Source organism: Coccinella septempunctata, chromosome 9 (assembly GCF_907165205.1).
Source record: "Coccinella septempunctata chromosome 9, icCocSept1.1, whole genome shotgun sequence".
NCBI lineage: Eukaryota > Metazoa > Arthropoda > Insecta > Coleoptera > Coccinellidae > Coccinella > Coccinella septempunctata.
Genome location: NC_058197.1, coordinates 20,504,109 through 20,516,781, shown reverse-complemented (window position 1 = coordinate 20,516,781; position 12,673 = coordinate 20,504,109). Strand labels below are relative to the sequence as shown.

The following is a 12,673-nucleotide window of genomic DNA, read 5'->3' as shown; positions in this document are numbered from 1 at the left end:
GAAATAATAGACGAGATGAGGGTATTGTAATGTACTCTTCAATGAATACATGAATGTATGTGCAAGATGCTTAAGGTCATCGGTTATTGGTTCGAATTAGTCTTTCATTGGATTTATTTTTAGTTGTGGAAACTAAATTTCGGAAAATGATATTCGTCTTTTTTCAGAAATTTGAATCGAGTACCCTTATATGATTTTGTCAAAGTAACCCTTCAAAATTTTAATATTTTGTCGATATTTATCCAGAAATAATTCCAGAAATATTGCTGTCTCCATTGCACATTGGGATAAACCTTTAGGATTCTCGAAAAAATGTAAAGAATGAAGGAGAATGATTATTTTGTTCTACATACTGTTTTGGTGGATGCGCTGTTTATGTTGAAAGAGTGTGTGTCGAAACACATCCGCCAAATTTACTTTCTGGGCGTATATCTACGTCAGAATGTTATAGTTAGAAGAATTAAATGACTCTCTTAAGGTAGTTAAGGTAGTCATGGGCGTTTGGCTACCTTAAGAGAGTCATAATGACTCTTTGTAAGTATGACTATTTTTCTACAAAATACCGATGATATAAATGGTGCATTAGTTATGTTAACTCATTCTTTCTGTATAAATATATGTATATACGGGGCAAATGAGGCAGAAAAAGAAATGTATGAATAATATATGTTTTATTAAAGTAAAAACCACTAATATGTACAAATTTATATCCATAATATCTCTGACTAAATGATTCGCTTATTTTTTCCTCATTGTTCAGATTTAATATCGACCTTCTTCCTGTACACCCTCCCGCTGGAACCATTATCCGAAACTTTCGTCCTCTTCCATTTCATTCGTCTGTTTTGAAACCATACTTTCACCTGAAAAAAATCACATGTTTTAAATGGAGAAAAATTATGGTCACGAGATGAAAAGGTTAAGAATCCACTCACTTGTCTTTCCGTGAGATCCAAAGCGACTGCGATCTCGTACCTCCTCAATCTTGTCAGATAGTTCGAATGGGAAAATTCTTTCTCCAGCTCTTTTATTTGGTTTTTCGTGAAGGCCGTCCGTTCTTTCCTCGGCTTATTGGAATCTTCGTTTTTTATATCTAAAATGAGGAAAATATCGAAGAAAAAATTGAATACATCTTGAAAGGGTAATCAACTTTGTTCGGTAATCGGAAACTCGTAGATGAAATCTTAGAAATTGACGGGTTGACTCATTAATCGTGTCCTCTTTAAAGGACGTCTTTGAGAACGTGTGCCGACAAACATCTGGAACATGGGCCTAATTTATTTCTTTAATTCACCGTGAAGATGCTTAACAAATTTGAGCATTCATCAGGTCAGATTTGATCTCGCGCTCCAATTTAGAGGTAGATTCGTATTTCAATTCAGTTGAATCTTGATTCACAAGGATTTATGTGAAATTATGCAATGGTTGAACTGTCATACTGCCCTAGAATTTTTTCTCACTCTTATTTATTTCTAGATTTATACCTTCGTCTGTAATAATCAATAGTATGGAAATGTAGATTTAAAATGAATTGAGGAGCTAAAGATCAAATCATAACGAAGAAGAGAATTTTGAACATTCTGTGTTGGAACATAGCGCTTTGCTTGAATCACAGAATGCTTCTCAGATTGAAAATAGGTGAACATATCGATGAAATTAATCTGTGTCGTGTTTTCCGATATAAATAAATGTTTTCGGAAGAAATTGTTGCATAATCCGAAAAGCCTGCTAGCATCTGACAAGATGACTAAACTAAGCACCACGTTAACGCACAGAAAATCAACTTTCTCATCCACAGATTTTTCAACTACTGTTATAAACCACAGAAAATGAAGACGACAGATGGAAAATGAACTACGGGAAAGAAAACGATTGAAATCTACTTACCTATGCACTTTTCCAGGAAGCCGTTGTTCCCCCCAACTCCTTCGAAATAACAACTTTCTCCCCTATCGCAGTCATCGCTCCAAACTTCCGTCGATTTTCCCCTGGCCGGGAAATCCCCGTAACCATCGCCGATCTTGGTCTGCGCCTCGTGGAAATTCCTGTAGAAACTGTAGTAGAACTCCTGGATGTTGGACGCGCATTCCGCGTCCGTCTCGGCGCATTGCGCGTCGTATATACAGGGCGCGCGATAACCGTCGTGGAAAAGATGAGGGCTCGGAAAAACCTCGTAGCTCGTCTGGTGGTTGTGGCGGTCCGTCATGTCTCCGTTCTCGAGCGGCACGTACATGGTTCGTTTGTCGATTGTGATTATACGGAAAATGGTGCGTTTCGGGATCGGTTCATGTTAAAATAATCAGGGTCCGGGCGTTGAGTGGGTGGGTTCCGAGTTTTTCTGGAACCAATGGGAAGACGTCGAGGACGTTCCGACAGGGACGTATCGGGAAATTTTCGTGGCTGGGAATTTGCAATTATAGTTTTTTGATTTAAAATCTATGGACAGATGACCATAGATTTTAAATTCGATGGACGGGTTAAGAAATCATAGACTGATAATAAGATAATTATTGGTCTATGGTAAAAATTATCGGGAAACTATCAATTTAAACGCTTTTTTCAATTATGTCTCTGCTTTTTCGTTGCCCTAAGCATTTAACAGTGTTTGGGATATACTCGTTGTTAAATCATATCATATAAATTTATATTAAGTGTTTTAAGATAAATTCTGACATTACATTTATGATTGCGTCACAGAATACCACAACCACTGAGGTGTTCTGTGACTTTGTGATAGTTTTTCAACAATTCTATGCACAGTAGTTCAAAAAATGCGTAATGAAATTGGAACTAAAGTGGTTATAATACTCTATGATCTTTCACACTCTCACAAAATTACAGAACACTCGAGTTTTTGAGGTGTTCTGTGACAAAATCATCAAAAGTAATGCTGAAAACACGACGAAATTCCTAAATAGTGTCTGAACTGATATTCAAATGATCAAGACAACGGAAAGACTCAAACAGAATTACAAAAAATGTCCGTTTCCGGTCAGAGTGTTTGCAACAAGATGACTAGATGAACGCTTGGGGAAAATTCGTTGTTTTCAAGACTCAGCTCTCCAGTTTACACAAGTACGTCCCTGTTGGTATCCCGTACAGTCCTTGGACCAATCAGATCCCGTCGTCTCTCCCTATATTGGGAACTTCAAAATCCACACCGTTCGACGGGATCCATGTTTTGACAACGACTTTCGACCGAAAGAAATATGAAGTGTGGAAAATGCCTAATTGTCTACTCAAGTGCATATTTATCGCCCTCATGATCACCCCTGCGACGAAAGAACTATCGCCGCCCCAGTTTTTCACCACGGGGAGGTTTTTTTTTTGAATTGGGTGTTCACGAAAAAAATTAGACGAGTAAAGATCGGAAAGTTTTCAATTCTGAAAATGACTTAAACATATACCAGCCAAAACTAGAGATTAGTTTCATTTTTATTGCAATATTTTGGGTCATTATTTCCTAGGATGAACATTTCAAAGGTCTAGAAACAAAGATTACAATACCCTTCCACCGAAATTTTCATAGTTTACATTTTGAGAATCGTAGATTTCATAAAACGAATAGCAAAATCTGGACTTTTCTTGGAAACCACAGGAAATATCTCGATTAAAATCTGTAGAAAAACCTTAACAGACCCACTCTTTTGGAGAGTTACGAATTGGGGAATAAATTTTAAAAAATTATTCATTGTCATGATATTGATTCATTAGACAATCGTAGGCCTGAGATGGTGGCAAAAGAAGATATTTGAACTATTTCACATAGAAGGGTTGTCACTACAAGTGTTTCGCGATTACTATGTCATCTTCAGGTGAAAATTCATCAGTGAATCAAGTCTGCATAGCTTGCTTGGGGATTTAGTCGATCTTTACGATATTCAAATCGTTACGACAGGAAGGCCCGAGTCTCCTCTGAGTTTATGTGTGAAATTTCGTCGACCATTTCACCCTAGACAGGTTTCGCAACATCTAGACTGTTTGTCGCCAACGTCTTGTTTGTTTAGGAGAAATGCGATATTTTACGAAACTAAAGAAACTTGACTTGTCGTGAATGACTAATTGGACCCGGGGTACTTCCGTCGTCCAGATGGTCGATCTCCGGGATTTAGACGGCAGATTGACGTTCTCTTGGAATCTGCCAATTAATGACCGTTTTACGCCTCTAATTAGCGGCCACGTTCTTCGACTGTACGTCCAGCTAAACGCGACAGGTCTTGTTCTTCGCCTGACGAGACGTTATTCCCGATAATGATCCTTAGGAATCGAATACGTAAAAAAAATTTTAAGAAATTAATGTAAAATCTAGTAACTCGATGGAATTTGGTAAAAAAATCGAGTACCTCACGACAAAAACTCATTTTGAAGGTAGAAATCTGAGGAATACTACTTAAAAATTATATTTCCTGAAGGGTTTAATCAGGACTGGCGAAATATGTATTGTCACGATGATACTTTATACAGAGTGTTCTTAAATTGGAGGTACAAACGAAGAGGGAGTATTGCTTGAGTAATTTCAAGAAAAAAAGTCCCATAAACGTTTCGAGATACAGAGTGTTAAAGTTTGAATTTTTTTCGAGTTTTTTTCTCATTGTAATTACTCAAGGAATATTCTCTTTCGAGATTAATTGCAACAGGTTCTTCTGCCCCAAGCCCTACTTTGTAGTTATGCCGATGACATGGGTGGCGCCTAAAAACCATATGGGAATTCTGAAGGGTTGCATCCAATATCTATTAATTATACTTGTTTGTAAATACGCTAATGTGCGACAGAAACGGCACCTTTTGCCTCTCCAACTACAACAAAATGGAAAAGATTTGTAGAAATACTTTTTTGTTGTTTCAGAAAAAAAGGGAGCTGGATATACCTACAACGAATTTTTAAGGGTTGTATTTGTAAGTTAGCTTCAGCTTAATTTAATTGATTTTACTAATCTTGCATGACATTATGACTATTAAAAACTGTAGAAATTTTCAGATAGATTTATAGGTCAATGAAATTTAAACCGATAAAAATATTATTGAGATTGTTTTTCGAATAAGCGAGGGATACAAATAATTAAAAGGTCATAAAGAGATTTCATCTTTTCACTAAAAAATTGGTCCTTCGATGGATGTGTTTTCTGGTTCGTGAGAAAATGTCCTCGTTACATTAAAAAACGTGAAGATTTATAGTGTAACCAGGTCTAAGTCGTTGCGACAACATATTTTCACCCAATAAAAGCCGCCGTTTGTCTGGAAAAGTAATCATCAACCGCAGCGAGTGAATTATTAAGTTATTATTCAAATGAGAACGTTGATTGTGGAGATGTAACACGACGAAATGAAAATACACCGACCAGAGTTGAAAAAACTGGATTTTGTATACAATCTATATCATTTTTAAGCGCTTCAATAATTTTTCATTTAATTTCTAACTTTCCATTCCGAAAGCCAGGTGCTTCTTTATGAGTTTTTCACGAAGTCTTTCCTAGAACTTCAAAAATTGGAATGTCGTTGGAAAATCAAAATCAAATGCTAGCATTTTATCGAAATTTCTTAAAATGAATTAGCTTGAAACAGCAAATAGATGAAAAAGAAAATAGTTCCAACGAACCGTAGCGTTAAAACTACTATAACAAAATTCTATGACTTAACCAAACATTACCCACCTGTCAAACAAAACAAATAAACAATTCATTCAAAAAAAGCAAAGGGTAACAACAGTTGTTACTCTTTGCAAATTTTTGAATTGTAAAGAACAGGTACAATTTTTCGAGGGAAACTTTCCTCTACAAAGGGGCCCGTTAACCTGATATCAACCACATTTCAGATAACCGTGTGAAAGTTCAATGTAGAGAGCGTTCAAAACATGTATCGTTACTATGCTGCCGCTAGAATTCTACTGGTATTCATTCCGTTTATGGGCTATATACACCCAGACGAATTTTTTCAAAGTGTGGAAGTCGTAGCCGGTAAGCCTGCAGAATTTCTTGGCTCCGGAATAAACCTCTTTGTTTATAGGTAAATTCTTGAACGTTGAACACAAACTGACATGGGAATTCAATACCACCGCCCCCATTCGAAGCATGGCCTTGCCATACTTCACTCTGGGTATGTGCTACAAGATGCTGCTGGGACTGGACTACCTTACCAAAGTACTTTTAGGGGTCCCTATGTTAACTTCATATTTTGCCATCTTAATCCCCCGATTGTTCATGTGTTTAACCACGTTCGTCGTCGACTTTTCCCTGTACAAAATTTGCAGCAACAACAATGAAAAGTGTAAATCTAGACTGGTTGTTTTATCCACTTCTTACGTTCTCTTCACTTACGGCACTCGGACTTTTTCCAACTCGTTCGAAATGTGTTTGTTTGCAATGCTCCTATATTATGTCTCCGAAAGTCTCACTTTCTCTAATCAAATCTTGAGGAAGAAAGAATATGTGCAATATAGATATTCCAAGTCGAAAAGCATTCCAGAAAGGGCGAAATTTCACAAGTTGAATCTCTATTTGAAGACTGATTCTTTGAGGAACTGTTTCCAGATAAGCTCGATTGTTGTTATTGGTGTTTTTAACCGCCCTACTTTTTTAGTTTACTCCACGATGCCAATTTTTTTCTGGCTGTATCGTGGTATAGGTAGTAGGGTTATAAGTAACATCCATTTCCACTTGAGGATTTTGGCGCTGGTTGTTTGTGCCCTTCCTGTATTATTGTTTGTTGTACTCGTGGATTCATTTTATTACGGGTATATTTCTTGGGGTGAAATAGGAATGTTGGATGTCTCCATCAACAGTTTCGTTTTCACCCCCTGGAATTTTTTTAAATACAATACTAATGTGCAGAATTTGAAGCAACATGGCATACACCCTAGATATTTACACTTTTTAGTTAATATGCCTTTATTATTCAGCATACTCGCTGTGGCTCATCTATACAACCTCGGATTTTACTTCCACAGGTGAGAAAATGCCGAAATAGTTATTTTACCAGCACGAAAAACTGAAATGTTTTACATGTGTTTTATTTCCAGGCTCACTCAAAGCAAATACAGCTACCTGCCTTCGATTCGAAGCATTAAGGGTCTAATGACAGTTTCCACGCTTTTACCATTATCCCTGCTATCTTTATTCCCTCACCAAGAACCCAGGTTCTTGATCCCTCTCCTCCTTCCACTAGTTTACCTTTACGGTACCAAAATTCTCCCAGAGAAAGAAAGCGACATAATAAAGGCAGACCCGACTTCGTTCAAGGCCGCAAGGGTGAATAAAATGTCAAACATTTTCTATGGCACCTGGCTGATGATCAACTTCACCCTCATGATATTCTATGGTTACTTGCACCAAGGGGGCGTGGTCTCCGCGATGTCCCACCTCTCGAGCATCGCGGGGAGGTACGACAGATCGGTTGAAATACACTTGTTTTCTAGCCACAATTACATGTTGCCCCAATTTCTCCTGCTTCAACGGAAGACCACGTTGAAAATCGAGGATTTCGTCAGCGACATGGAGGCTTATAAGCAAAGGGTGCACGTTTACGACGAGGGATCTAGAGAGCTGGAATTCCTCACCAAAAAGATCCAGGTTGTTTATAATACTCGAAGAATGTCGAGGGGTAGATTCAAAACGTACCTACTCATCCCGAGCAGTCTCAGCTCTGATATGCAGAGATTGATCGGGGGTACCAATCTGGGCTTGACTAAGATTAAGGGTTTTTTTCCGCATGTCGTCATCGAGGTTTTGCCGAAAATTATGGCTTACTATGTAGATCTTGTAGATCTGTTTGATTTTGGAATTTTCAGTGATTTTCATAAGGCTCAGATGTTTGTTGCTAAGTTGGTGGAATTTTTTGGGTTAGATTTGTATGAAATTTCCGAGAAATACGTTATTCATGGTGATAAGATGATCTCGCTGGATAAAAGATGAGACTTTGAACCATATCGGGGATTTTGACTAATTTTTAAAGCACAACTTTTTAAGTCTTAAAATGATTATTATTATTACTCCAGTTGCAATTTTCAGCTCGGAATTAAATTCTTACTGATTGATGGGCTCTAATCTTGGCACTATTTTTCATCTGAGCATTCCAAATATGTATATAAGTGAAGATACAGACTCACATTTTTCAATAATTTTTAGGTCTGATTTTTGGATCTGATTTATACAGTAGTTTTAGGTATACTTATTTATTCTATTTATTTATATTTTGATGTTTAAGAAACATTTTAATTCCATACATCCAGGGGAATGTTGCAATAAAAAAAATTAATTATTTGAGATTACGGAAACAGCCTAATTAATTATCCAGCAAGTACTCAATCTCCATTATCAAGAATCTCACGTTCACAATTAATTACATGTTACTCATGATTTGAACATGTTCCAACAAGTACTTGGTATTAGAAAAATACTCATTTCATGGTGTATTAAAAAAAAATGGATTATGTAATTGTTGGTTTCCATTGAAATATTTTAAAATTCTCAGGAATTGTGAAAAAATAAAAATATCAGTAAGAAAAAAACCGAGTTTTTTTATTTTTGATCAGAACGATCATTCCTCCAATTTGTTCTCCACGATTGATCTTACAATGGGCATGATCTGTTTCCTCGATTTCTCGATATTATTTTGCCTCAATATTATCAAATTTGGCACTTTACTAGAGGATTCTACGAATTTGAAATCCTCGTGCCGTTTGAATTCGTTTAAGAGAAGATCCTTTATTTTCGCATCATCTTTGATGAAGAATATTCCGACATCTCTCTTGACATCGGGTTTTGCCTCGATTCCAATTAAAATAATGAAATCGGCTGCTTTATTGTTGCCCAGTTTTGTCAAACTTCTATCAACATCTGGCAACTTTGAGAAAGTTTCTACCAACATCGGTAGCCCCGGTATGGGGATATTGCCCACGAATTTCAGGTCTCTTATGAGAAGTTGATCTGGTGTAAGTTTGGAAACGTCACTGTGAAGATCAACAATTTTTTTAAATAAGGTAAGTCTGGGTTCGGTGAAACCAAAGGTATCCTCGAGTTTTTTCGCCATTTCGATATCTAAAGGAGTAGCCTTCTTGTTTTCCGGAAGAACAGCCAAGGTATCGAAGACAATTGTACCTGAGACAACAGAGTTAAGTAGATTTCTCCCATTTTCCTCAATTCTTCAGATGGTACTTACAATATAGCAAATATGCCAATTCTTTGAACAAAATACCTTCCTCTTTCAACATTTCATTCACGATGAGGGTAGCACAAGAACCAACAAGTTCTATCCTCAATTCAGTGTTTGAGGACCACTTCCAACTTTCATCTATGGGACGATGGTCATAAACTCTACATACGGTATCTTTGAGCAAAGAGTCATTCTCATTTAAAACATGATGATCGACCAAGTATGTCTTAACGCATCCTTTCTTTTCCGCAAGGATTTCATTTATTTTAATATCAGATCTATAACACTCTAGATTATATGGAGCACATAGCTGAGTTGATTCATAGTAACCTATATATTAGTTTGTCGAGGTCGATACCGATTTCCTTCAGTAATGAACAATGTTCGGTTCTGATGGGAAATTCTTCAGATGGGACATTCACAACTGGGAAAACTACATTTTCTGAACTACTGCTCACATTATATTTCTTCGATAGGTAAAATCCGTAAGCCAGTGAACATATTGTTGAATCCAGATCGCAAGATTCGTTTCCCAATACAATGTGTATTTTCTGGAAATCTCTCCATCGTTTCTATTGAAAGTCGAAATAGTAATTATTCGAAAGTATTTTCTAGTTATACTCACGAGTGAGTTGAAAGCATCTTCCAAAAATGTTTTTAGGGAATTCATATTTTTTTTAAATCAGAATCGTATCCACAGATTACAGTAATCTGTAATCTTGCTCACTCACAGAATATTATTTTTACACAGATAACATAGAATAGAGAGAGTCAATCTTCGATCTCACCATAGACAAAGAGTAAGGAGTTGATCTGTGATAGCACCATAGATAAAGAGTAAGGAGTTGATCTGTGACAGCACCATAGACAAAGAGTAAGGAGTTGATCTGTGACAGCACCATAGACAAAGAGTAAGGAGTTGATCTGTGACAGCACCATAGACAAAGAGTAAGGAGTTGATCTGTGATTCCACCATAGACAAAAAGTCATGACTTAATCTGTGATTCCACCATAGACAAAAAGTTATGACAATCTGTGATTCCAACAAAGAGTTGCGTTCGGAACTACAGATCGAGTCATTACTCTCTGTCTATGGTTCTATCAGAGATTTACCCCTCACTCTATGCTCTCTTTACTCTTTGTCTATGGTGCTATCACAGATTAAGTATGGTTGAAACCGGGAACGCGATCTTGAACTAATCTATGAGCACCATAGAATGATGGTAAATCGAGTAATTAATATTAGTTTTCTGTGGTGGGTAAAAAAATGATCACCACCACAGAACTAATGATAAAAAATAATATTGATGAAATTATATCGAAAATATTGAACAACGTAGGAACTTATTAATTACTGACAAAATAAATGAATTTCTTTTAACGTAGATTACTGAAATTTCATTTCAATGCGGAAATACATATCTTCATTGCAAATGATTTCATGCGAAAGATAATATGTATAAGACTTACATAAGCGCCGATTCGTTCTTTTTGGTCCATCGTTGGCTAAAGTTGGGAATGATCTCAGGGAGATCCCTTAGCAGCCCACCCCTATGAAAGGGAAGAAGACTGTTGCCCTAAGACCCTTAGATCATTCCTTTTCTTCTATCTCTTCATCCCGGTAGTACACACAATTTCTTTCACTCACTTCACTGCAACCGAATTTACTGAAAAATCAAATGGTATTAGTAAAGATTCCTCTTATTGATATAATGTAATAGTCTGCGAAACCCCATATAAAATGTGGATTGAATTCAAAGACGTAGGTTCTATCTGGATGAAATGAACTGATATGATGATAGATCAAAAGACTTGAATAACCAATATGTAATTTTGGAAAAATAATTATGTTTAAGACGAAAATATACTATTTTCAACTCACCTTCAGTTGAATATTCATCTTAATTGTTGGATATCACTGCTCAATTTCACAAATTACAAATGTCTGACCAACGCCAAATATTTTATAGCAACTGTTTTCGAACCTCGTATCGAAATAAGCCGGATGCGCAGGCGCGTTAGCGTTCTTCGTCAAAGGCATCTTTATATATCTGAAATATTCAAAACATCTATTTTACCAAGAAAAAAAATATAGGTATTTGTTCTATTGGGAAATAAATGAATAATTTTCAAAAGATTCACGATATCTCTTCTGGAAAATATGATTTCCGCATTGTCATAGATATCGAAAAAATTTATAACGAAATTTAGGGAAGAACATTAGGGATTCAAGATGAAGCTCACCTCTGGAAACGTTCAGCATTCTTTTCATCTCCAACTGTTAACTTTGCTCAAGTCATCCTCCTCGTTCCCCTCAATTTTGTTCAAGTTTCTGGAAGAACTTCCGAACCCACTTTCAGTACCAGTAATCAGTTCGACCATTTTCGTTCTGAATATGGATTTCCTCGAAATAATCCTTATTTGAAGCCTTTATTTTCAATTTAATTGTGTTGATTTGCGAAGACAGTTCTAACTTTATACTAATTTGAGAAAAATTGATGCTCATCATTCGAAACTCCGTCAAACGCGTCATTCGAATCTCGTATGGAAATGAAGTGAATGCGCAGGCGCATAGGCTTTTCATAGAACTCTTAATGATTAACTTAAGCCACAGAAATCTTAACTTTTCGATTGGCGTTTGTGATCACTTTCCTGCGATCTATGGCTAGTAGTTATTATATATTCGATGAAATAGTTCAAAAGTAGTAAACAAACACGGATTCACGTCAAAACTTTTGGATTTTAATAAAAAAGTTTCTAATTTTCTACAAAATTCCTCGAAACAAGCAAAACAGCATATATTTCCACTCAGACCATGTCAGAAATTCAAATAAATAGCAGTGCTAGGTATGTAAATATAATACAAATTGAAACTAACGTAGAATTCACAAGCAAACAATATTAGTTTTCCAGAGAATGCAGACAATCAAAAAACTTACAAAGAGGCGGGAGTTTTGGCGAAGGGAGTCTTGGATTTGTATCTCCCTAGTTTAATCAAAGCCAAAGACCAAATGCAAGAGTTACAGTGGGTATCCGATATGTTGAGTGTTATTATCAATTGACGAGGTCGTTTTAAGGGATAAGCAAAAGGTGTTGACTGATCACATGCATGACCAAAACATGAAAATAGCAAAAATTCACGATCTGGAACTCAAGATGCAAATGTTTGATAAAATAAAAATTTATGACAGAAAGTTATCGGTATTAAAAAAGGATATGAAACAATTACATGAATGGAGTTTGAAACTGAAGGTAATGTGATACTACACTATTGATAAAACTGTATTTTAGTCAGCTTGTTTGCAGGCTAGAGCACAAAAAATTGAGGAAATATATAAGAGACAATCATAGGGTCATAATAACGTGATTAATTGTTGATGTAAAATTTTATATTTAATTTATACAAGAGATAAAATATAACTGTTTTGATAATGATAATTTTAATTTTCCAATTATACCCATTTTGCCAAGATACTATTGTCAATTTTGACAATTTCAATTTGTTATTTCGAAATTTTTGTAAGGA

General features: G+C 36.1%; 4 protein-coding genes across 5 annotated transcripts; 2 read left to right on the top strand and 2 right to left on the bottom strand.

Annotated features, from left to right (window-relative positions):
• Nucleotides 1-656: 656 nt before the first annotated feature.
• LOC123320485 (homeobox protein MOX-1-like) lies at nt 657-2,385 on the bottom strand. Its single transcript, XM_044907815.1, has 3 exons — nt 1,888-2,385; nt 936-1,093; nt 657-863 (listed from the first exon to the last, which is right to left on the bottom strand). The coding sequence occupies exons 1-3, from the start codon at nt 2,231-2,233 to the stop codon at nt 750-752; spliced, it is 618 nt and encodes a 205-aa protein (XP_044763750.1). The 5' UTR covers nt 2,234-2,385; the 3' UTR covers nt 657-749.
• Nucleotides 2,386-5,615: 3,230 nt separating this feature from the next.
• LOC123320521 (GPI mannosyltransferase 4-like) lies at nt 5,616-7,910 on the top strand. Of its 2 annotated transcripts, XM_044907868.1 has the most exons (4): nt 5,616-5,744; nt 5,813-5,954; nt 6,004-6,943; nt 7,016-7,910. In XM_044907868.1, the coding sequence occupies exons 2-4, from the start codon at nt 5,852-5,854 to the stop codon at nt 7,905-7,907; spliced, it is 1,935 nt and encodes a 644-aa protein (XP_044763803.1). In that variant the 5' UTR covers nt 5,616-5,744; nt 5,813-5,851; the 3' UTR covers nt 7,908-7,910. The 2 variants fall into 2 exon arrangements, with proteins under 2 accessions (XP_044763803.1, XP_044763804.1); XM_044907869.1 differs by lacking the exon at nt 5,616-5,744 and having other exon boundaries at nt 5,812-5,947.
• Nucleotides 7,911-8,490: 580 nt separating this feature from the next.
• LOC123320523 (exopolyphosphatase PRUNE1) lies at nt 8,491-9,888 on the bottom strand. Its single transcript, XM_044907870.1, has 4 exons — nt 9,773-9,888; nt 9,478-9,719; nt 9,154-9,425; nt 8,491-9,092 (listed from the first exon to the last, which is right to left on the bottom strand). Exons 1-4 carry the CDS (start codon nt 9,815-9,817, stop codon nt 8,533-8,535), a joined length of 1,119 nt encoding a protein of 372 aa, XP_044763805.1. The 5' UTR covers nt 9,818-9,888; the 3' UTR covers nt 8,491-8,532.
• A 1,943-nt stretch (nt 9,889-11,831) lies between these two features.
• On the top strand, nt 11,832-12,585 carry LOC123320092. The gene is made up of 4 exons (XM_044907263.1): nt 11,832-11,994; nt 12,053-12,172; nt 12,225-12,399; nt 12,454-12,585. The coding sequence occupies exons 1-4, from the start codon at nt 11,963-11,965 to the stop codon at nt 12,496-12,498; spliced, it is 372 nt and encodes a 123-aa protein (XP_044763198.1). The 5' UTR covers nt 11,832-11,962; the 3' UTR covers nt 12,499-12,585.
• Nucleotides 12,586-12,673: the final 88 nt, after the last annotated feature.